This window comes from Argopecten irradians, chromosome 9, assembly GCF_041381155.1.
Source record: "Argopecten irradians isolate NY chromosome 9, Ai_NY, whole genome shotgun sequence".
Lineage (NCBI taxonomy): Eukaryota > Metazoa > Mollusca > Bivalvia > Pectinida > Pectinidae > Argopecten > Argopecten irradians.
Window position 1 is genome coordinate 12099250 of NC_091142.1, and position 26007 is coordinate 12125256.

General features: G+C 34.5%; 1 protein-coding gene across 1 annotated transcript; it reads right to left on the minus strand.

Annotated features, from left to right (window-relative positions):
• Positions 1–8728: 8728 nt before the first annotated feature.
• On the minus strand, positions 8729–25987 carry LOC138331477 (calpain-A-like). The gene is made up of 12 exons (XM_069279139.1): positions 25673–25987; positions 22229–22369; positions 21718–21858; positions 20608–20801; positions 18247–18418; positions 17319–17399; positions 16633–16718; positions 15685–15845; positions 14943–15059; positions 13472–13608; positions 12867–13075; positions 8729–11927 (listed from the first exon to the last, which is right to left on the minus strand). The coding sequence occupies exons 1-12, from the start codon at positions 25892–25894 to the stop codon at positions 11831–11833; spliced, it is 1758 nt and encodes a 585-aa protein (XP_069135240.1). The 5' UTR covers positions 25895–25987; the 3' UTR covers positions 8729–11830.
• Between the last annotated feature and the right edge of the window lie 20 nt (positions 25988–26007).

A 26007-nucleotide genomic window follows, 5' to 3' on the forward strand; every position in this document is an offset into this window, starting at 1 on the left:
CAGTCTAAGGGTACATTAAAGGGACAATTCAGTCTAAGGGTACATTAAAGGGACAATTCAGTCTAAGAGTACATTAAAGGGACAATTCAGTCTAAGGGTACATTAAAGGGACAATTCAGTCTAAGGGTACATTAAAGGGACAATTCAGTCTAAGGGTACATTAAAGGGACAATTCAGTCTAAGGGTACATTAAAGGGACAATTCAGTCTAAGGGTACATTAAAGGGACAATTCAGTCTATGAGTACATTAAAGGGACAATTCAGTCTAAGGGTACATTAAAGGGACAATTCAGTCTAAGGGTACATTAAAGGGACAATTCAGTCTAAGGGTACATTAAAGGGACAATTCAGTCTAAGGCTACATTAAAGGGACAATTCAGTCTAAGGGTACATTAAAGGGACAATTCAGTCTAAGAGTACATTAAAGGGACAATTCAGTCTAAGGGTACATTAAAGGGACAATTCAGTCTAAGGGTACATTAAAGGGACAATTCAGTCTAAGGGTACATTAAAGGGACAATTCAGTCTAAGGGTACATTAAAGGGACAATTCAGTCTAAGAGTACATTAAAGGGACAATTCAGTCTAAGGGTACATTAAAGGGACAATTCAGTCTAAGGGTACATTAAAGGGACAATTCAGTCTAAGGGTACATTAAAGGGACAATTCAGTCTAAGGTACATTAAAGGGACAATTCAGTCTAAGAGTACATTAAAGGGACAATTCAGTCTAAGGGTACATTAAAGGGACAATTCAGTCTAAGGGTACATTAAAGGGACAATTCAGTCTAAGAGTACATTAAAGGGACAATTCAGTCTAAGGGTACATTAAAGGGACAATTCAGTCTAAGGGTACATTAAAGGGACAATTCAGTCTAAGGGTACATTAAAGGGACAATTCAGTCTAAGGGTACATTAAAGGGACAATTCAGTCTAAGGGTACATTAAAGGGACAATTCAGTCTAAGGGTACATTAAAGGGACAATTCAGTCTAAGGGTACATTAAAGGGACAATTCAGTCTAAGGGTACATTAAAGGGACAATTCAGTCTAAGGGTACATTAAAGGGACAATTCAGTCTAAGGGTACATTAAAGGGACAATTCAGTCTAAGGGTACATTAAAGGGACAATTCAGTCTAAGAGTACATTAAAGGGACAATTCAGTCTAAGGGTACATTAAAGGGACAATTCAGTCTAAGGGTACATTAAAGGGACAATTCAGTCTAAGGGTACATTAAAGGGACAATTCAGTCTAAGGGTACATTAAAGGGACAATTCAGTCTAAGGGTACATTAAAGGGACAATTCAGTCTAAGGGTACATTAAAGGGACAATTCAGTCTAAGGGTACATTAAAGGGACAATTCAGTCTAAGAGTACATTAAAGGGACAATTCAGTCTAAGGGTACATTAAAGGGACAATTCAGTCTAAGGGTACATTAAAGGGACAATTCAGTCTAAGAGTACATTAAAGGGACAATTCAGTCTAAGGGTACATTAAAGGGACAATTCAGTCTAAGGGTACATTAAAGGGACAATTCAGTCTAAGGGTACATTAAAGGGACAATTCAGTCTAAGGGTACATTAAAGGGACAATTCAGTCTAAGGGTACATTAAAGGGACAATTCAGTCTAAGGGTACATTAAAGGGACAATTCAGTCTAAGGGTACATTAAAGGGACAATTCAGTCTAAGGTATTAAAGGGACAATTCAGTCTAAGGGTACATTAAAGGGACAATTCAGTCTAAGGGTACATTAAAGGGACAATTCAGTCTAAGAGTACATTAAAGGGACAATTCAGTCTAAGGGTACATTAAAGGGACAATTCAGTCTAAGAGTACATTAAAGGGACAATTCAGTCTAAGGGTACATTAAAGGGACAATTCAGTCTAAGGGTATATTAAAGGGACAATTCAGTCTAAGGGTACATTAAAGGGACCAATTCAGTCTAAGAGTATTAAAGGGACAATTCAGTCTAAGGGTACATTAAAGGGACAATTCAGTCTAAGAGTACATTAAAGGGACAATTCAGTCTAAGGTACATTAAAGGGACAATTCAGTCTAAGGTACATTAAAGGGACAATTCAGTCTAAGGGTACATTAAAGGGACAATTCAGTCTAAGGGTACATTAAAGGGACAATTCAGTCTAAGGGTACATTAAAGGGACAATTCAGTCTAAGGTATATTAAAGGGACAATTCAGTCTAAGGGTACATTAAAGGGACAATTCAGTCTAAATGTATATTAAAGGGACAATTCAGTCTAAGGGTACATTAAAGGGACAATTCAGTCTAAGAGTACATTAAAGGGACAATTCAGTCTAAGGGTACATTAAAGGGACAATTCAGTCTAAGGGTACATTAAAGGGACAATTCAGTCTAAGAGTACATTTAAGGGACAATTCAGTCTAAGGGTACATTAAAGGGACAATTCAGTCTAAGGGTATATTAAAGGGACAATTCAGTCTAAGGGTACATTAAAGGGACAATTCAGTCTAAATGTATATTAAAGGGACAATTCAGTCTAAGGGTACATTAAAGGGACAATTCAGTCTAAGAGTACATTAAAGGGACAATTCAGTCTAAGAGTACATTAAAGGGACAATTCAGTCTAAGGGTACATTAAAGGGACAATTCAGTCTAAGGGTACATTAAAGGGACAATTCAGTCTAAGGCTACATTAAACGGACAATTCAGTCTAAGGGAACATTAAAGGGACAATTCAGTCTAGGAGTACATTAAAATTGCACATATATCGATATGCCAGGAAAGTCAATTGTGGTGAAATGTGTGTTTGTTCAAGCTTGCTCGATATCCACCATTAGACATTGTGGTCGGGCGTCTTGTATGCCGAACTCTGATTCTTGCTAGTGGAGTACAGCATTTTGTTGTGTAGAACTACTCAAATCGCTTTTACAGTCGTGTGTTTACCGTGTTATGCTTCAGTCTAAAAATAATTTCATTAACTCCTCGGTGGTTTTGTATTGCAATTGTTTAACTTACGTCACTTACACTATGGTATGAGTAAAGCTTACATATTGTACCTGCTGAATGGTATTGCTATATGATTTGGAATTCCAACGGTTTAAATGAATATACTTCACAGTGTCATGATTTTACTCAATATTTAACGTCGTTTATATGTTTCATAAGAAATGCAGAACAATACATTTATGTCTTATTTTGCTTCGTGTTCATGTTACAGAATAAGCCTCACTTAATTGTCCCTTTAAAAGACCACTTGATCGGGATCGATTTCATCACACTTTGTCCTGTTTAGCTACAAATCAAATACCAGTTTTCTCGATCCCTTTGGTCGTCTTTATGAGCAGATTCGATTGTAACAATTTTACTATGAAGGAAATGGTGTTTTGACGACTAAATCTGCATGTCTATGACGGTATTAATAATTCAAAAATATTTTTCGGAAAGATTACATTCCAAATTTTAAGAGACACTAGATAAGAAACCTTATTGTCCATCGCCATGAATTATTATGCTACCTTACTGCCATGACTGGGGATGTCAGCTTCAAAGAACAAATGTTACTGCTCGATAGTCTTTTCTGGCATAAAAACACAAAAATAATGCAGTTTTTTTCTTACCGAAGAAATAAAAACGAAAAATCTTGTCGACACAAACATGTCTTCATGACAGAACCATCCAGTCAGTTATATTATTAGCTAACGGTTCACAATTCGGCGATAGGGTTAAAGATGTACAGACCTAAAAATGTAACAAATGTATATAGCAAAAGTTCCCATTTGCAATGATTTTATACAATGTATGTCGGTTTTGTAATCGAGTTTCAGAAGCTACAAAAGTCAAACGGATGGGACTTCAGCCAGGTTGGTAGGATTCCCTATTATATACCGTTTCCCTTTGATAAGATAGGTAGTATATGTACTTGAAGCCTTACTCAAAGACGACACCGATGAGGAAGCTCTTAAATACACAACAGAATATATAGAACAATAGATTGCATCATCTGTGTTGTCTTGAAGTAAGTAATAATCGATGCCAAAGGGAAAAAAATAGATAAAACCCACATTTATGTCTTTACTGTTTTGTTAGTATTAACGGAATGTACAGACATGATGCTACTGAACGAATAAATATCAACGTTGGATTTTGTAAGAGTTTATATAAGTTCTTGATTCCTATCTCGTTAATGTTATCCAGTGGTCACGGCCCTGTTGTTCAGATAGTGATTAGCTTTTAAATCTCTAATAGTGAATTTTCATTTCCGGTCTACTGCAAAAATTGTGATTACATTTTCTCTTAAAATCAACAAGTGGGTATATACGGGGGCACTTCAGAAATTAAAAAAGATATGTCTAGTTAGCTTCAGAAGAAATGACCTTATATTTGTTAGGAATTTTGCTGTCAAACTGTGATAAGCATAACCATATTTTCTACAACTAAACCGCGGCCTATGGTCATCCATTGTTTTTTATTCCACCTCGGACAGAAATGTCCTCAAATGATTGGCTACGTCCTCGTCCCCTATGCCTTAATAGGGTGTCAGTAACTGACTATATAACTAATAATAGAAGAGCGTTGAGACGTTGATATTGGCCTGTTTGGGAATAGGGTGGTTTAAGGGGGAGCTACATTTATTACATATTCTTCAACGTAAAATAAAATCTTTTGCGGGGAACATAAATGCAATATACTTCACTCCAGTGAAAATATCAATTTTGATATATTTTCTCTCTTTTGGTATATTGGAATTCAGCATTGAAAGTGAAAATATCATAATTTTGATTGTTACCTCATTAGTTTGTGCGCGAAAATGACGTCATAATTTTGTTTAGACATATGACGTTATGCTCACAAAAACACGGCAAAATAATCGCAAGGGCAAAATACAATGGCGGTATGGTCTTCTGTAAATGGAAGGGAGAAAACCAGCGATAAATAGAATATTCCTTGTTTCTTGATGAATACTAGTTATATTTAATCTCGTGACGTGGAAATTTCGATGTTTTTCAATAGGCATCGCGACAGGTTGAAATACGTATTCTAATATCAGTAGGACTAATGTAGACCTAGGGCAGAGGCGTAAAAATGTAATAAATATTATAGTCCTTTGTTTCATGATGAATAACATAAATTTCGTGCGGGGGGGAAATCAAATTTTCCATCACAATCGATGAAGTGTAACTGTTATTCATCAAGTAACAAGGAACATCCTCTGTTTATCACTGGTATTCTCTTTAATCAGATATTGATAATGAGCAATGAGTGCCGTAGAAAAAAATTATAGTGGTCACAAGTTTGATTTAGGCTATCAACAAACTCCAAAATGTGTGATATTCCTTTCCAACAAAGGGTGTTATTTTGCTTTGCATATATTTCTGGTTGCAACAAGCATATTGCCCATGCATTCGACATTTGATTGAATAGTTAACCTTTACCAGGTTTCCCAACTGTTCTAAGCATGTATATAATGTTTTCTTCTTTCCTCTTGATTAGTGTTGTAGATTTCTAACCATGACATTATAAATATTTAATATAAGTGTAGAATTGGCTTTTATGAAGGTGTCATGGGTCTCTTCCATCTTGGTTTTAAATATTCAGGTTTCCAAATCTAGATTTGTTAGGAGTCTTTATGTAATATTAAAGATGTTCCACCGCCGACGAATGGTATTTTTATCTCTATCAAAAACAGGAGCAGACGAATTAGTATTTTTCTTCAGCTACAAAAGTCAAGTTTTACACCATTGAAAAGTTTAAGTTTCTGATTTTAATTCAAGATAAAAATATATAAAGATGATTAATTGCATTCCGAACAAGAGGCCCAAGAGGCCTTGACGGTCACCTGAGTGCTGATACAGAAAGAGCAATGCAAAGTTGGTTCAAATCTGTAAAAAGTATTTAAAAAGTAATTAGAATAAACTTTAAAGTTGAACCTTCGTATTAGAATTTTTATTTTTTTTGTCATTTAGATAGTTTGATATGTTACCAAACCTTATTCTTAAAATTCCAATTCGCTTTGCCAACGTTAAACAACAAAACCAAACTAAAAGTCAGTCAGTGTCAGTGATTTTATAAATTTCACTTTTTAATCTATGATTTAATCTATTATTTTGTTCCATCAAACCTGTGAATTCAGAAGAAGATTTTTGAAGTTTTAGCCTATTTGACCCCTTTTGGTCCCGCCCCTATGACCCCTGGGGGTTGGCCAGGACCAATATGGATATGACGATAAAATGCTATCTCAGGCTAAAAATACTAACACAGTTTGACTAATTTTCTATGAAAAAAAAGCAAAAAACGTTCAGAAATGTTTTTCCTACATACATTATAGTAAATTTGACCCCCTCCTCAGGGGGAAACACGAGACCTAAGGGTCATATAATTTTTGAAGTTTTCGCCTAATTGACCCCTTTTGATCCCGCCCCTAAGGCCCCTGGGAGTCAGTCATGGAAAATTTGTTAATATGATTCAATGGCCATCTCATAGGGATAATGCTGACAACATTTGGCTAATTTTCTATTATAAATGATCAAATAATGCTCCAAAATGGGTTTTCACTATGTAAACTATAGAAAATTTAACCCCCTCCCCGGAGAAAAACTGAGACCCCAGAGTCATATAATTCACAATTTTTGTAGAGGACCTTTCTATCTATGAAGAGTATTTGATTCTACCACATCTGTGAGTGAAGAAGAAGATTTTTGAAATTTAAGTCAATTCTACCCCTTTTGGCCCCACCCACAGCTCCCTGGGGGGTGGGGGTCATATAATTCACAATTTGGTTGGCCTTATGCCTTAGAAGGTTTGTGCAAAATGTCATTGATATTGCTTCGGCGGTCTTTGAGAAGTCGAAAATGTAAATTGTTTACGAACACACGACGGACGAAAGACGACGGACGGAAGACGAAGGACGACGCCGGACAAAGGCGATTAGAATAGGTCACTAAAAAGCCATGACAATATATATCCAATATGGAATGACATACTGATTATGCATGTACAAAAAAGATTATTTCATAAATATTTTTTTGTTACACGCGTAAATGTGTGTTATTGTGTATACACGATTAACATCAGTTATTGTTCAAATATAATGGGTATTGTTCATGTTCTGTCGGCGGTGGAGTATCATGTGTGTTTTGTGTCGCCTTGTAAGAGGCGAACACTGTCTTCTGATGGATATTACAACAGCAAGCTGTTCTTCCAGTTCATTGTAGTTCTTGTACTGTTTCATCGTGTTATGTTGAAAATTAATCTAATATGCATAATTAACTACAAGCTTTAAAGTGAATAGTCGGGCAAAGAAAACCAGTCTAAATGCGTTCATTGGCCTTCCAAAAGTTCTCACTTATTACTACGACGGTCAAGTTATGCTTAGTTTCCCAGTTCTGACCATTAAAGTAAAGAAAAGTTGAAAGCATTGAAAACGAGGCTGCGTGGAAATGTAACCATGGACATAGTGAGCCGGGAGGACGTTTTAGAATTCCCATACTTTAAATTAATTTCTTTGTACGCAGACAGATTTTGGCGAGAGATTTTATTTTTCTATTTCATAAGAAATTATACTGGATACATTTACACCATTTTTACCGACTTTAGCCATCCTTGCCCGACTGTTCACTTTAAAGATGCTTCACTGCCAACAGAGCATAACTGATACCCATCATTGGAACAATAATTGATGTTTCATAATATTTATATGTGTATGATTAACACAGAAATACATTTAAAATAATGTCTTTTGTTATTTGTACTTGCGCAATCAGTACTTCATTCCATAAAGATCATAGTGCCACGGAAATTTTTTCATGAAGCAATTACATAATTAATTATTTACGCAGTTTCATCTTAAAGCAAAATAAGAAGCTCAAACTTTTCAATTATGGTAATGGTGTAAATAAGTTTCTACCACAATAGTCAGTGTTATTCAACTCTCAGGGTATCAAATAAACGATGCAGCTGTTGATTAACAATTTGTTTATACCACACGTGCTCCTGTTTTTGATAGAGAAAATATATCATTCGTCAGGGATACATGCACATCAATTTAACTACTGAAATGTATATAGTAATAATAAGGATTGACATTTATCTGTGCCGTGGTGTCAGAGTAATGTTAAAAACGGTACAATGTCATATATGGTACACAAGGACGGTTTGTTGGGTGGTGGATTTTCACAAGGAGTGGTAATTTATGAGCAGTATGCTTTGCTTGCATTTTGCGTGTGAAATACTAATACATGTATACGTATGTGTTTTGTGAGACTGTGGTATGTAAGTGCTGTGTTTCGGTGTAAAAATGGATTTTTTGTCTACTTCATAGTGCTACTCCACTGAAACATGCTGTCACGACTGTGCATCCAACCCGAACAACAAGAGATGTCACTACGCTATGATGTGGTGTCACATTATGAAACAATTCAACACTGGAGGTGCGTGTCTTTAATTTTCTCATTTTAATGATTCGTTTAGAGAAATTAATTTGTTTCAGTTTTGGTTTTATATACTCGTAAACAGTTGTGTAATTAGCACATTTTTCTTTGCTGAAATGCAACTGGACGTTCGCAAATCATTTTATTATGTTTCGATAATTTACGGGAATTGCGTTCAGCATTTTCAGTCCCAAAAAGTTTTCACCATACATGTAGATCAGCTCTCTGAACAAGGAAAATAAGTGCGATTCACTTGTCTATATTTACACAAGAATAATATTTCAAAATTATTTTAAATTATAATCTACAGGCAGACAGGTTCACATAGTTTATTTTTATTTTGATAAGTTCAAAATAATCATCATCGTTCATTTAGGCAATACATGAGTAATTAAAATCAGGAAAGTATCCATGAATACACGTTCCTCTCCCTGTAAGCACGTACCTCTCCCTGTTATGTCATTTCTATACGAATGTATATATTAGAAATACCAATTCAAATGATATTAGGAAGCAAGACAATGAAACGCAAAGAAAATCATATTCGGTTATTTTCCCGGAAAAAAATTACTTTGTGATTTTGCGGAACATTCTATGATCACGAAAATTTGATTTGGGAAATATCGAGAAACAGAATCATATATACCCTAAAAGCCATACCCCAAAAAATTGAAAAACGCTACATTTTTCATTTTAAATAAAATCGCGAAAATTTTGACCCGCGTAAATAACATGTTGCACAGCATCTTATAATATAGCAAAATTAATAATTAATCATGGTACATCGTATTTAAAGTGTAAATAAAGGGCATAATGCATAACCATACATGCATGTACTACACAAGGAATGCTTTAACAATCTGAAACTTGAAAAAAGATTACTAGCATTTACTACTGGTTCTGAATGCTTAAAGCAAATCAATACATATTCGTGAATTTTACATTATATAGTATAAAAATATAAAAGGTTTTAACATTAATGTACAAATACATAAAGTCTTTTATAGCTGTCTTTCTTAATAATCAATAAATAATCTTATGAATTTAAATAAACATGCAAGCTCAAATCACCTTAAAAGTAGAAATGAATTAACAAAATCCTAAGAATACCGTATATTCAGGACTATAAGCCGCACAATTTAAGTGGAAAACGAGGGTGCAGCTTACACTACTGTGCGGCTTATATGCAAACAAAAACTAAATTCAGGCGATGGTTTGGTTTGAAACAAAAATCTCAAATAGGCATATGCGGCTAATAGTCCGGTGCGACTTATATTACGGAAAATACGGTATACAAGTAGCATGATAGGATTTAATGACTACAATATAAGAGGAGAGTAAAAAATGTAGCCACTAATGTGGAGGTTTGAATCTATAACCTCTGTACAATAGCCAGATGCTCTACCGATTGAGCTACCTATATAGATAGTCACCAATGAGTGACTCCGCCCATTCCTGCTACATGTACATAATATGTACCTCTATCATTTTTTTTTCAAATCTTCGCCCATGTCTGCCATGTGCATCATATATCCCGATCACTAGTTGCAACGTTATATTAATTTTATGCATGTAACACATCATAGATGTATGTACATCACGACTCACTCACAACATTCTCTCAACACTCTCAGGGGTATGAACTTTATAAAGTCTCTCACCACAATATGCTCATCTGCACACTATCTCAGGTCTTTTTTCAAACCTTCCTCTCCTCATTTTCATATAAATATATTAAATATTTTTCAAGAAAAGCACACTCTATAGTGAATAAACTTCAATAAGTCCCCGAATTCTCGTTGTGTACATTCATTTGCAACTTATTAGTAAAATATTTTGACTTAAATGTGTTACTGAATTCAGTTTATTTCAAGAAATTGGATCCAAGGCTCAGATCCATTAATTTGAGGATCTAGATGAGGTCTCGTGTTGTATAATTTCTGAAGCATCATATGATATGACACAGCAAAAATGTTTGAGCAATATTATGGCAATATAGAAAGAAATAATTTCAATTAAACTTAATTACGTTAAATGTATCTACTTCAGTGACTAGAATGATATAGATTAGAACAAAATACAATTAAACTATATCAAATTAACTCATAAACAATGTGCAATGTGCAATTTAATGGTACAGAAATGATTTTAGTCAATTGTAATAAAATTTATAACTCATATTATTTGTTTCCTTAAAATCACAATGGTTTCTCACATTTTGACAAAATACAGTTTGACCATGATTCGTTTAATCTTATAGACTAGATTCTACTGTAAATTAATCACTTAATTTTTCCATATTCTTTATTTGCATATTACAGAGTTATCTGTCCTTGCGGGTGGTATTGATTATGACGTCATGTGTTTGCGACCGTAACATCATACTTTTCGGAGAAAATGACGTGAATTGCGCTCACAAAATAATGACGCAACAATCGATACATATTCGCAAGGGAGCTAGCTCTGTAATATGCAAAGACGGAATATAATATTTCTTGTTTTTCTTATTTTCAACATATTCGCGAATACATTTTTCGCAATTAAGTTTTATTAGTGACAAACTTGCTTTCATTTAAGTATTGTATTCAGTCTTTGCATATTACAGAGAGCTATCTCCCTTGCAGGTAGGTATCGCAAGGTAAGATAACTCTGTAATATCCAAATGCAAAATAAATATTTATGAAACATATTTGAATTCACGTTCGAGTTCTCTCATGAAAATTCTATTACACAAAAGAAATGTTTACAGTGCCTGGTGCATAATTAAAGTAATTTAAATAGACATCTATCATGAATATCATGATAAATAAACAAAAAATAAATAAATAAAAATGAATAAGAATTATCACAGAATATGAAAAAAGCATTGTTTGGCAGTTGTTTTTAATTACATGTTAGTATTTAAATGCTATGAAACAGTATACTTCCAACACCTTACCACATGGAACATATTTGTACAGCCCCCAAACGGTACTCTTTCAATAAAGCGGAAAAACTCAACGAAAAAATACTGTTAACCAACTTATATTCGTATGCGATTAAAATTCAACGCTTTTCGTAGAGAATATGAAATTCTGAAAAGCAGAAATTTTATTAACATAAAGTGGAACCATAATTATAAGTGAAAGTCGAAATTTAATCATTGAGTAAAATTCACTATCCAGGAAAACATGAAATTAAATCGACTTGAACATAAGTTGGTATTCAGTACAAAATAAACTTAAAAGTTAGATAGATCTATATCCAATAATACAATTAGAATAGTCAATGGAAGTTATCTCTTATGAATGTCTCTTTGGCAATGTCTCTCAGAATACATCACTGAATATTTCCTTGACAAAGTTCTTCTGAATGGTCCACTGTAGTTGTGATTTGTTGACAAAATTTTTCATCCAGTAGGCCTATGGTTTATTCCAGAAATTTAGAATTGTCCATTATAGTTATTTGTGTGGACTGTCTCTCTTTCAGCAGACTTGCTGTGTCCATTCATTTGTACAGCAGGAATATCCTCTATAGGCCTGTAACATATATATATAATATTTTCCGGATTATAACTCGCACCTGAGTATAAGCCTCAAAGACCTTTTCAAATTTTTTGTACACGTATAAGTTGTACTGTAGTACAAGTCACGACCAGTACTGACTGTAATCTGACAGTAATATCAATTAAATATCTAACTCATTCCCCATTATAAAATTGTCAGTAATGCACACACGCAGATATTAAACTTCTTGGCACATACTTCAATTTGATTGATTTATTTATTTTGAATAATTAGGTGTTGGTCAATGTAATAACGATCAAATGTACCTAAATATGTTGCTGAATGAAATAAATATGTTTATATATTACAGATGAGAGTAGACTATATGTATACTTGTAACATACAGAGAGGGCCCAACTACTATCAAATCAATAAGCTGATACAGATAAATTCAATTAAAACTTACACGTAATATTATTTCACTGTCTGACAGTATATATTTTTTTCGATCTCACCACGTGGTAGTTTTCTTTGCTTTAAGATCTATGATACTCAAAATATACATTTCTTATCATTTAAGCATTGATGTCATTATTTTGAACTTCATTGAGGTATGAAAGAGATTTTGTTGGCAACTGTGTAAATCTGCGTAGCAGATTCTCTTAAAAGTTTGCAAACCAAATTTATTTCATAACCCGATGAAGTTAAAAAATAGTGATATCAATGCCTATCATTAATTTTTCAGACTTTTTGCCATAAAATACGTTAAAGTGTACGATTCCATTGATTTTGAAATTAATTATTGCTTCTAAATTAATACACAAAGTCGATGTTTCTATTGTGATGTTATGATAATGTTGGGTTTTCGCGCCATTTTCGGATATTTTTCTTCATAGTAGTAGAAAGTAAATAAATCTGCCAATCAGAAAGTCGGATTAAGTTGAAAACAGATAAAAATTTAATTACACTTACCCACTGAGACTGAATTTCTTTTCTCCGAACACTCGCAGTAAGAAGCGGGACTCGTCGATACTGAAGGCGGATGGTATTATGACATAGTGACCAGGCTCTAGCTCGAATCTTTGACTGACCTCCCGGTAGTTAATATACGAACCAGACTTACCACATTCTCTATTGTAACGGAAATGTTGGACGTTTAGCTTTTTACTGGGATCTTGTATCTGTAAAAATCATCATTTCACAGGTAAAAAATATGATATAAGTAACATAAGAAAACAACATCTTCACTTTAAAAGTTCTCAGTTTTGTATCTTATTCTCTGCTGTTCAATGTAAATTTGTTAGCTATAAACCATTTTGAAGTATGCTTGTTGGGAATATGTTCCAAGAGGAGCTTTGCTTGTTTTTTTAGACAGCATCTAAATATATATTTACAGTATATAAGAGCAGAAATGGTGCAATACAAAACATAATGTTAGAGTAAAGTATTAACTGCATTTCAAAACTACGCTTTTATCAATATGAACAGATAAAGTAATAATAATAATAACCATTATTCATCATAAACGTGAATGTATTATAGACTTCAATCATACATTACTGGTAGTAGAGGTTTACCTTATAAATGAAGAATCCTATCTGTAGACTTTTGACCTTGACATTTCGCTTTGACCTGCGATGCTCCTGCATAAGGGATATCACAATTGTACACAGACCCTCATTCTCTGGGTCATCCTTCGTTTCATCAAAGTCATCTGTTACAAAGGTCACAGGTCAAAGGTTATTTTTTTAACATAAATATGCATAATTTCCAGACAGTAATACACAAGTAGAAATTGTATGTAAAACCGATGTATATAAATGGTCAAATCCCACTGCCTTTTACTGTATATGGCAGTCAGTATTCAGGACCAAGGTAATTAAGGATGTACTCCTCTGGGAATTCAAAAATTTCTAGTTTTAAACTTTTTTTCTCATATAAATTTTTTGGAAATAGGAGTTCATTCCATAAAAGAAAATGGAAGACAAATATTTGTCCGTGTGCTAGTTTTTGAGCTATTGTCACTCAAAGATACCTAGTTGACAAAATATTGGATTTTATGAGAATTTTGCTGTTTTGACCATATACACAAGAGATTAAAGCCATAATTTCCTAACGAGATGTTTGATATGTATTGATGTTTGTAGATTTTATTTTCCAGTAGTCTTCTTTAAAAATAGGCCAGCTTTAATTTATAAGACTAATATTTTTTCTCAGAATAACAACATATGCTATCCCTATCTCTTAATTTTGAGATACAAAATGCAGCATTTTCAGCCATTTTTGCCAAATCTAACCCTTTACAGAAAAAGTTCTGGTATTAAACTTTTGTTATATTTTGCATATCAATAGGAAAAGGGTTGTTCTTTTTGAATTAGGCAGAAAAATGGGGGGTCTGTGTGCTTACTTTTTTGCCCCGTTTGAATATATGTTATTTTTCAGTATTTTAAAGTAAAATAAAAATTTAAAATGCTCAAATTACCATTAAAGTAAAATAAAGAGACAAAAGTTTTTCACACATTAATGCTCAACATTTGAATTACCAGGAACCTAGTAAAGATTTACAGCAAAAATTAACACGATACAGCTACAAATGCTGGCGCAGTGATGATTTAAGTAAAAACAATTTCAGTAGAAAATGGTAAAACTGTGATTCTACTCAAAGCAGAAAAAAGACTCAATTTCAAAATGGCCTCAACATGGGCCATTTCTTAAATCCATGTATAAACAAATCTACTAAAAATAGAAATGCAATTTTTGGACAAAATTTGCAACTGGCTACAGATATTGATAAATTATATTTGAAAATCTCATAACTTCTTTGATCTTTGTTGAAACAAGAATTCAACGGGACTGAAACCTCAGAAGAATACATCCTTAAGAATTAGGCTTGAATATATTGTTTGTATCAATGAAATTCTTCCATGTTAAAAAAAACCTTTAACAAATAATTAATTAGAGATATTAATTTTGACTAAATTAATAATCTTGACCACCAGGTAGATGTTTATTGATTCTGTTATTGTAAAGTACAATATTCTTGCTTACCGGGCTCGAGGAGCGTGAGAACATATTGAGGATTTGTAGAAAACCTAGCTAGGTCATATATTGACCCTCCAGCAGTCCGACCCAGTATCCATTCACCCTTCACCATCTCCATATGACCTGAAAACACATAATTCTCAATATATATTCGGTTTATGAAGTCATAGACAAAATTTTGAATACCTGTAGCTCAATGAGGTACTAATTAGGCATCAATTTCCTTGCTTTTATTAATTTTTACAATAAAAACATATTCTGTTGTGGCGCATTGATATCATAGTCAAAAGTTTAGTTTGGCCAATGACTATGCCGCTTTTAAAACTTCCACGAAATAGTTCTTTATGTATGATGTTATAATACTCAATGTTCAATTCTTTCAGTCTATGCAAAAATAACCTCAATCTTCTAACCAATGAAATTGGGTGTAACATATAAAATTGAATTATTTCAAAAGGCACTAACATTACATTACTTCCTGAATTGATAGTAACAAATGAAATGCCTGATACTCATTGAATTTTCAAGCGCATGCATATTGGAGTGAATAATAAGTTGCTGTTATCCAATAGAAATTTTTGTTTTAATTGCTGATTCTTTCATATAAGGTTTTATGATACTTTTTGCAATCTAGTGAATATGAAAAGTCTAGTGATAAAAGTAGAAATGAAATCCATTACAATGTAAAAAAGCACTTGTCTAATTCCTTTGGATATTAACTTTAATATCCTGTCTGACAATGACTTACATTTTTTAGAAGTTCCATTTCCTGAACCCAACAGACATATTGTGACTTGCTGGAACTGTTTACAGAAATCACGATAAGACATCCAGAACTCGCCATCATCCTTCAGCTGTAGTCCAATCTCCTTCTTCGTTTCCTCATCAACCAAGTGCCAGTTAACATCACTAAATCAACCAAAGTAATTGTACATTAAAGGGCCACTACCTTTCCGAAACGGCTTTTAATTTTTGAAATAGGAATGTAAAACGAGATCAATAATTTTGTAGAGTCGCAGGATTTATTAACTATACGTTTACTAGCACACTTATCATCACCTTCAGAACTATTTAATTAGAATAAATAAAATGTTAATTTTCATAACGCGGGTCGTTTTATGTTTCCCGTCGTCGTCCTAAATGCTGCGCGGTAGTTGACTATCACTGCGCTAGACGGCAAAACAGCGAAATGAATCTCCACTGTCATCGTACATTAGACAGGAAATCTTGCATATGTTTCGTGTTGTAACCTCATCTTAAGCCATCGATATATATTTTCTTTTGTTATTAATGTTTTTAAGAAACCTTTAAATTTTGCTCCGGAAAGGTAGTGGGCCTTTAACAACCACCTCGGTATAAAGACCATTTTTTAGAGTAATTAATAACACAATCTGACCACTATCTAAGACCAATTGCAAATGGCTTCAAAGACAACTTTTTAACTATGTTTCTTAGGATCTTTATAGACAGGTTTGTCTGTAGTAAATCAACCCCTTAAGACACATCTAGACTCGTCTTATTCACATACTGGAGCATTCCATTATGAAATTTTAGGGGTGAATCAGCTAGCTCCTTTTCAGTAAAAAGCATAATTTGCTTTTCCTTGAATAATCTAACGCTGTCTTGAATTTCTTCTGATAAGTCTTTCAACAAAAAAAATGACTGGTTCAGAGTGCTGTTTGTAACGTAAACTTACTTATCACTCCAGGACCCCTTCCATTCACTGTTTGCCCATGGATTTCTGATCCGTAATAGTTTCTCTTCGCCTCTCTCATGCTTTATCTACAAATATATATACCGAGTAATATATTATTTCTTTTCGTTATAATGCTTTTAACAACATATCAGGTGGCTGTTGTGCCCTTATCATTTCAATAGGCTAGTATAACAGCAGAAGAAAATGTGTGGCAACAAGACTGGTGTCTCACTGGTTAGATCTGGGAACATGAATGATCGGATGCTTGCTACAAAATGAACATCCTTGTCACCAATGATAAACCAAGCCCAGTCCCATACACTCTGTCACATAGATGCCGCTGCTCATACCGATAAGTGCTTAAACTTATATACCCCTAAAGATGCATTTGAACGCTTCTAATTTCGAAGGCTGGAACATTTCATTATGAATTTTCAGGGGTTGGCAAGCTTGCCAAGATTCAAGAGAGAACGTAATTCTTTGTAAACTTTCCACTGAAAATGACAATGGCACAAGAGTATCATCCTTTAGCATCATTCCATCACCAATAGAAACAATTAGTCCTGCACAAGAATTATCAGGTACTTAGTATCACATGGTATGTAAATTATTTCCGATCTATTGAGCAACCAACTGGTCACAGATGGGGAGCTTAGACTATAAGTAGTAAGCGGTGTGTACCTTACCTTTCTGCTATCTGTAACAGTGTACGCATGACCGGACACTAGTCCATTGGGGTCAGCAATGATACCCAGTCTCCAATCTCCCTATCAAACAATGAAACTTTATAAATATGTATGTCAACACTTCAAGAGTCCATTATTTTTCCTAAGAAAATAACAATGTATAGAGATACCCAGTCTCCAATCTCCCTATCAAACAATGAAACTTTATATATGTATGTCAACACTTCAAGAGTCCATTATTTTTCCTAAGAAACTAACAATGTATTGATCATGAAAATAAAACAAACATAAATCCTAAAACTTAAAGCAATTTAGCTTTCAAAGAAAGGGTCTATTTTGACAATTCTGCAATCCCTCAGTTTTCATTTTACATCCTATCAACAGCAACGATCATTAACTTTAACAATGTGCATGGTTTGGAAAATAAAGGAAAGACTGAGTACCCTAGAAAAACAAAGCACATCGCCGTCAATACCTGGCAACTGCCCCACATGTGATTCAAACATGCATCAGATGTGGAGGGCTTGTGGTAATATGTTGGTACATCTTAAGCACTAGCTCTGCCACCACTTGAAAAATGGAGAAAAACATGATGACTTGAAGAAAAAAGACCAACCTATAACCTATGGTCATCTGTATCTGGCTGTTTTTTAATACCATAGTTGATATAGTAGCTATTCAGTCTTTGCATATTACAGAGTTAACTCCCTTGCAGGTATGTATCGAAAGTTACGTCAATACTTTGTGAGCGCAGTTCACGTCGTTTTCTCCGAAAAATATTACGTTATGCTCGCAAACGCATAACGTCACAATCAATACCAACCTGCAAGGACAGACAATTCTGTAATATGCAAATAGAGAATACATTCTACATAGCAAAGAATCAGTTGTGGCTTTTCTGGGTGTATGAGGAATTAATTAAACTGACCTTCCTGGAGCAAGCCACAAAGGCAGCATCAGACTTGATCGCCCGATCTATGTGACGATACAGGGTGGGATCCTTGCTGATGACCTCATGACACTCGGCCAGACCCCCCGTCAAGTCGACAAGGGCGTTCATTACATGTCCTCCGTGTATTGCCTCATAGGAGCCGTGCAGTCTGAGGGGTAAACACAGGATATAGGGTTAGTATTAATCTATATACAATTATCAATTATGTTTATTGACAATTATTCTTATAATAAAACATCAAAGTACATGTATAAAATAAACAATGAAAGTTGGATTGATTCGTAAGAAACTTACACAATCACTTATTTGTCTAAATACTTAATTTTTACTCCATATAGCAACTTAAAGTGAATAGTCGGGCAAAGAAAACCAGTCTAAATGCGTTCATTGGCCTTCCAAAAGTTCTCACATATTAATACGACAGTCAAGTTCTGCTTAGTTTCCCAGTTCTGACCATTAAAGTAAAGAAAAGTTGAAAGCATTGAAAGCGAGGCTGTGTGGAAATGTAACCACGGACATAGTGAGCCGGGAGGACGTTTTAGAATTCCCATACTTTAAATTAATTTCTTCGCACGCAGACAGATTTTGACGAGAGATTTTATTTTTCCATTTCATAAGAAATTATACTGGATACATTCACACCATTTTTACCGACTTTAGCCATCCTTGCCCGACTGTTCACTTTAACCAAGCTACAGTGAAGGTCATTTTGAAAAAAAAAATTTAAAGGCCCACTACCTTTCCGAAACGGCTTTTAATTTTTGAAATAGGAATGTAAAACGAGATCAATAATTTTGTAGAGTCGCAGAAGTTATTAACTATACGTTTACTAGCACACTTATCATCACCTTCAGAACTGTTTAATTAGAATATATAAAATGTTTATTTTCATAACGTGGGTCCTTTTATGTTTCCCGCCGTCGTCCTAAATGCCCCGCGGTAGTTGACTATCACTGCGCGAGACGGCAAAACAGCGAAATGAATTTCCACTGTTATTGTACATTAGACAGGAAATCTTGCATATGTTTGGTGTTGTAACCTCATCTTAAGCCATCGATATATATTTTCTTTTGTTATTAATGTTTTTAAGAAACCTTTAAATTTTGCTCCGGAAAGGTACAGTGAAGGTCATTTTAAGGTTGGGTTCCATTAATCAAGGGGCCATAACTCTATCCAATAGGGACCACAGAACCAAACCAAAAATAGATTTCTATAAATAGTTTGGAGCCTACTGGTTGGGTATTTAGGTAGCATCACTTTTTGAAGTTTACTGTATGGATTGGGCAATACATCTAGATGTTAAAGGAATTCAAAAATTATTCCAAGTCTGTTTTGTCAGGAGAAATAATCAAGAGTGTAATATTTTTTAAAACTGTGGTCCATTTTTGGTGTAGAATTTAATACACGAAGGCAGCTCCCACAAAATTTTGTATTCACATGCAGGGGTAAATGAGACGACTTTCTTCTTCAAAATCAGTATAAAATGACCAATTGACTTGAAAACCCCATTTAACAGGGATGTTTGTTTGTTTGATTGTTTGTTTGATTAGTTTAACGTCCTATTAACAGCTAGGGTCTTGTAAGGACGGCCTCCCATGTATGCAGTGTGTAGCATGTGTGAAGTGCGTGGTTCGTGTTTTGGGAGACTGCAGTATGTTCGTGTTGTGTCTTCTTGTATAGTGGAACTGTTGCCCTTTTTATAGTGCTATATCACTGAAGCATGCCGCCGAAGACACAAAGCAACACACCCCACCCGGTCACATTATACTGACAACGGGCGAACCAGTCGTCCCACTCCCTGTTTGCTGAGCGCTAAGCAAGAGTAGAAACTACCACTTTTATAGACTTTGGTGTGTCTCGGCCAGGGGACAGAACCCAAAGCCTTCCTCACAGGGGCGAACGCTCAACCCAAGGCCAAAAGTGAGGCGGTACCAAGGTAGGCATTAGGAAAGATAAAGTCAGTTAGAAAGAAGAGAAAAGGATTTAACAGGGACCGTGGCAGGGACCGTGGCAAATGTTAAACATTATCGTCTATGGAAAACCATTTGGTTCTGCGGTCTCAATAAAGTCTATTTAATTAATGATGATCGAACCTTCATCTTTATTCAGTACTACCATGGAAATGTCCATGTGATGTGTAACTTTCATTAAGTTGTGATGATTTTCAATACGCATTTGATTATATGCTAGATAGGGTATTTATAGGCATAATATGCAACATAAAAACGACCCCCATGCACTTGTATAACAAATAATCAAATTAACTCTTCACAATATTTTACTGCCTTTGAAACAATTACAACCTGTCTCTAGAAATAGTTTATCTGTATTACTCACTTGGCATAGGCTTTCTCTATAAGTGCCACCCAGAACTCTCTTGGATTTGTGCACCGAGCATAAATTAACTTTCCATCAATAGTGGGCAGTCGGTCATCCACGTAAACGTCTACATACTGACCAAAACGCCAGAACTGAAAACGCACGATGCCTTGATATCCTTCTCCAAAGAGTGGTTGGTCTCCAGGGATAATCTAAAAATAGAATGCCAAAGAAAGATAGTAGTATTGTTATTTCCCACACACAAGAATATTTTAAGGAAACAACAACAGACAGATTTTCATTAAAATATACAAAATGTTCTGTGAGCACTCGTTAACATAGTCATTATCAAGAGTTTCATTATTAACTCCTCATATGAAATACAGTGGAACGTGGTTGATACGAACTCGGATAATTCGACAACCTGGCTTAATATGACGTACTTTGACAGTCCCGGCCGAATTTCCTCTTTATATTTGTTTAAAGAACTTGGATAATTCGAATTCGGAGAACTCGAAGAACTCGGATAATACGAAGTAAATTTTGGGTCCGAATGACAAAAATCATACATAAAACGTTTGTATAACTCGAAATGAGATTTTTTGAACAACGAGATCGCCGAAAATGCTGATTTCTTTTTCATAAATTTGCCGTAGAACGGCTTTTCAAAATATATATCTAGATTTTCTTGTTATAATTTTGCAACTACCATTGATGATTTTGACATCTCTCTTTTTCGTATCGTTTTACGACATGAAACTAGTCTATATATAGCAATTAAAGAGATAGTCAGTAGACATGAGAACTCGCTTAATTCGAACACTCGGATAACTCGAAGTTTAATCTCGGTCCCTTCGAGTTCGTATTAAGCGAGTTCCACTGTATGTGTACGTTAAATCCATGAGCTTCTAATTTTAATTGCACTTATCAAAGTGTGCAATACTAACGTATAGCTTTTGAGGTGTGAATCTATTGATTTTGATACTCGTAGGTAACAATAACATATATGTATGACTCTGATACATATTACTGTTTATAATACAAACATAAAGCTGGTATGTGTAGCACATGAAATATCATAATGGTCACTGACTTTGTTACTGTTAAGTCAATAACATGTTCTCTTACCTTTTTTATATAGATTTCCCGCTGTGACACGGCCGCACAGGCTGACAAAAACCAGCAGTCTGCAAGTTTACCCTGCTTTATATCATCACGAGTGAGACCGTCAAGGATCAGAAATGGCTTATCCCATTCCTCGACAATATCCTAGCAAAAAAAGGTACAAGAGACTATCAAATAAAAATATATACCATATTTGTTCTAATTAGCACCCCTCCCCTATAAGCACCCCTCCCCTCTTCTCGAGAAGGAGTTGAAGTTATTTAAACACCTCCATCCCTTAGAATAAATGATGTTTCACGTGTCTTTCATGTGTGAATCACAACATAAAATTTGTGCCACAAAGGAAAGACCTAATATGCATGTTTACTGTGAGATAATCCATGCACCAAGAAGAGCTAAAATGAGGCAGAGTTCTTTCGTCCACAACTTACATTTTGGTTCCCTACCTGTCATGACAGTGTTTTATTGTACTTTAACATGTTAATAAAGTTGATCCTGAATTCATACTCTCTACCTTGGGTCTCTTCCATAGGATGCCTGGTGGTTCTGGTTTATCACTGTAGAATAAGGCATCGCGGTCCGCTGGGAAGTCTTCATCACAGAACAACTCACCATTCCTCAGGCGATGAAGCTTTTTTCGTATACGTTTTGAACTCTGAAATATTAAATATAATGATACATGGATATGGGCATTTCATCTATAAGTCCATCGACTAGCTTTTGTGGCTGTGGCAACATTTTTCGCTACTGTGTATCATACTGGTTAAGGTCCCAGCCTTGGTACATTACATTTGGTTGTAGCGGTTGGATTCGAACTCACACTTCCGAAGAGACAGGCTTCTGCATGTTATAGTAAATTATAATTTGTATGCTGCAATAAATGACTCATTTGAATTATGCTCTAATAAATATCTTATTTTATGTTCAAATAAATATCTTACTTAAGTTATGCTCCAATAAATATATTAATTCAGTTATGCTCCAATAAATATCTCACTTTAGTTATGCTCCAATAAAAATCTCACTTCAGTTATGCTTCAATAAATGTCTTACTTTAGTTATCCTCCAATAAATATCTTATTTTAGTTATGCTCCAATAAATATTTTACTTTAGTTATGCTCCAATAAATATTTTACTTTAGTTATGCTCATTATAAAAATGTCTTTCTTTAATTATGCTCCAATAAATATCTTACTTTAGTTATGCTCCGATAAATGTATCTTAATTACTTTAGTTATGCTCCAATAAATATCTTACTTCAATTATGCTTCAATAAATATTTAATTCAATTATGCTTCAATAAATATTTTACTTCAGTTATGCTTCAATAAATATTTTACTTCAGTTATGCTCCAATAAATATCTTTCTTTAGTTATGCTCAAATAAATATCTTTCTTTAGTTATGCTGCAATAAATTCTTACTTTAATTATGCTCCAATAAATGTCCAGGGTTTTTGCCAGCTGTTTTGGGAAAAGGACCCCAGCAAAAATTGGGAAAATATCATCGGTGTTTTTCAAAAATTGGGAAAATTTTATCAGCATTATTTTGCTAAAATTTTCATCACAATTCTGTTGAAATAATATCAAAAATAACCAAAATGGGGAAATTGAATAACAAAGAAGCTTTAGCTGTTTCTTAAATGATATTATGATATTCATCAACTTCTTTATTTAATTTTACTGATGTCATAGGTATAATTTAAGACATCATATTTGGGGTTTTAATTTAATTTTTCTGCATTTGGGAAAATACTGACTGAATTTGGGAAAATAAAGTGCTGTTTTTCAATTGGGAATGGGTCCTTTTACCGGACCCTATAAAGGCCTGGCAAAAACTCTGATGTCTTACTTGAATTATGTTCCAATAAATATCTCATTTTAGTAATAACTTGTTGTCATGCAAATGTGGCAAAGAAGTATAATTTCAATTGTGTGGACTAAAGCCTTCAAGACAATCTGTCACTTTATCAAAACAGTACATTGACATGTACAGTGAACACATAAAAATCTGGTTCCATATAAGGTACTCAATACAGAAATATTAGTTATGGAAAGTCAATGAAATCCTTCGATCAACACACAGATTGAAAATTGGACACCATTTTAAGGGGGTTCTCCTGAGACTTTCATCATCTACTACGAGATAATTAACTAATTTTATCACATATGCTATTATTACATTCATATAGTTACTATTCCAAATTTGCATATCATAGAGTTATCTGCACTTGCGGGTAGGCATTGATTGTGACGTCATGTTTTTGCAAGCGTAACGTCATACGTTTCGGAGAAAACGACTTGAATTGCGCTCACAAAATAATGACGTAACAATTGATACCTACCCGCACGGGAGTTAACTCTGTAATATGCAAAGACGGAATTAGTGAGTTAAAATATACTAATTTTAGTAGTTATTGATAAAAGTATACATATGTAATGGAAACGGTTTGTTTCGCTAGACATTATAAAGTTTACTACATATTGTAACTAATTCTAATTAGATATTGATTTATAACAAGAATAATAACGCATAATTAATTAATTATAAGTATCACCCCTACCGCATTGTTGATTTATTACATAACTACAGATGTATAATCGCTTTTCATGCAACAATTAGGTGTGCTGAGGTGATAATGATGGCCTTCAGTTATATTCCAACATTGTTAGTTAGACTTATACTTTTTGAGAAAAAGAGCTAAGTTTAGTTTAGTATCCCTAAGTTTCACAGCCCCTGAATCCCAAAACCTGAAATGAATCCTGCAACAATAAGATGTGTTGAAGTGATAATGATGGCCTTTAGTTATATTCCAAGATTGTTTAGGATTGTTTCATTAGCCTTATACTTTTTGAGAAAAAGGGCTAAGTTTAGTTTAGTATCCCTAAGTTTCACAGCCCCTGAATCCCAAAACCTGAAATGAATCCTGCAACAATAAGATGTGTTGAAGTGATAATGATGGCCTTTAGTTATATTCCAAGATTGTTTAGGATTAGACTTATCCTTTTTGAGAAAAAGAGCTAAGTTTATAGTTTCATTAGCATCACAAGTTTCACAGCCTCTGAATCCCACATCTTGAAATGAATCCTGCAACAATAAGGTGTGTTGAAGTGATATTGATGTCCTTCAGCTATATCTAAAGTTTGGTTAGAATTGGACTTAACAAACTTTTTGAGAACCCGAGAGCTGATCATGAACACAAAACCTTAAAGTGAAATGTTGATGACAACGCCGCCGCCGCCGCCACTGGAAAAGTAACATCATAGTATCACCTTTGCTAACTAAGGTCGTGGGCGATACAAAAATTATAACGCAATAAAAAAAAAAAAAATATAACCCCTTTGGAAGTTTTCATGCAGCCACCAAACAATTTAAAATGCATGTGTACATCCATGTACAAACTGTGTACAGTGTAAGCTAGAACGAATAATCATACCCTGCCTCCACTCTGACCATATATGTCAGAAATCATCAGTCTGTCGTTCAGAGCTACGTCATTGCAGCCAAGTGTAAGCATATTATAGGTTTATAATCTGATTCAAAATTTAAAGCATATTTTATTCACATTTGTAGTGGGATTGGACTAAATTTTCGTCTCTCCAGAATTGGCGTCAATAACTAAAATACCAAGGTGGTGTTGGTATAAGGGTCTTTTATGTCTTCAAGGGCGAAGACTTTGAAAAAGATGGGAGAACTGTAGCGGGTTTGGACTGAGTCAATCATCAGTGCATGTAGCTCGTGGTAGAGCATTCATCTACATGTATATAGCTAGTGTTCGCAAGTCCCGGGTTCGAATCCTGCCCTGTCCGCTACATCTTCTCCTCTCCTGTTACACATTTATTAATTTTTATTTTGTACATGTAGGCCTATGTAGTATACATTCAAAATTGATTTTTTTTTTAAACTAAACTAATAAATTAACGGTGATCATGAGATCGGCTCCTACGCATATACGTACCGAAATTCCAAGTTGACCGTCTTTGTATTCCTCCTCAGGAATTTCACACGGTGGGTCCTCTGAACTTTTTATGGATAATTTGGCGGAATGTAGAGCTGTCACTTGAGGCGATATCGCACTAACCGCTCTCCTCACAGGAACATGACTAATTACTGGAACCCGTAACTGTGGCTCCGATTTAGTCCTGACGATAGTCTTATGCTTACTTGGAGTCGATCCCATTTTCCTTTTCCATGTTAACTGTTTGTCATCAATGGAACCAACAGGGAAACAACCGGACTGGCAAACGGGTTGTTTACATCCACAACCATTTTGTATCTAACAAGCACCTGTTG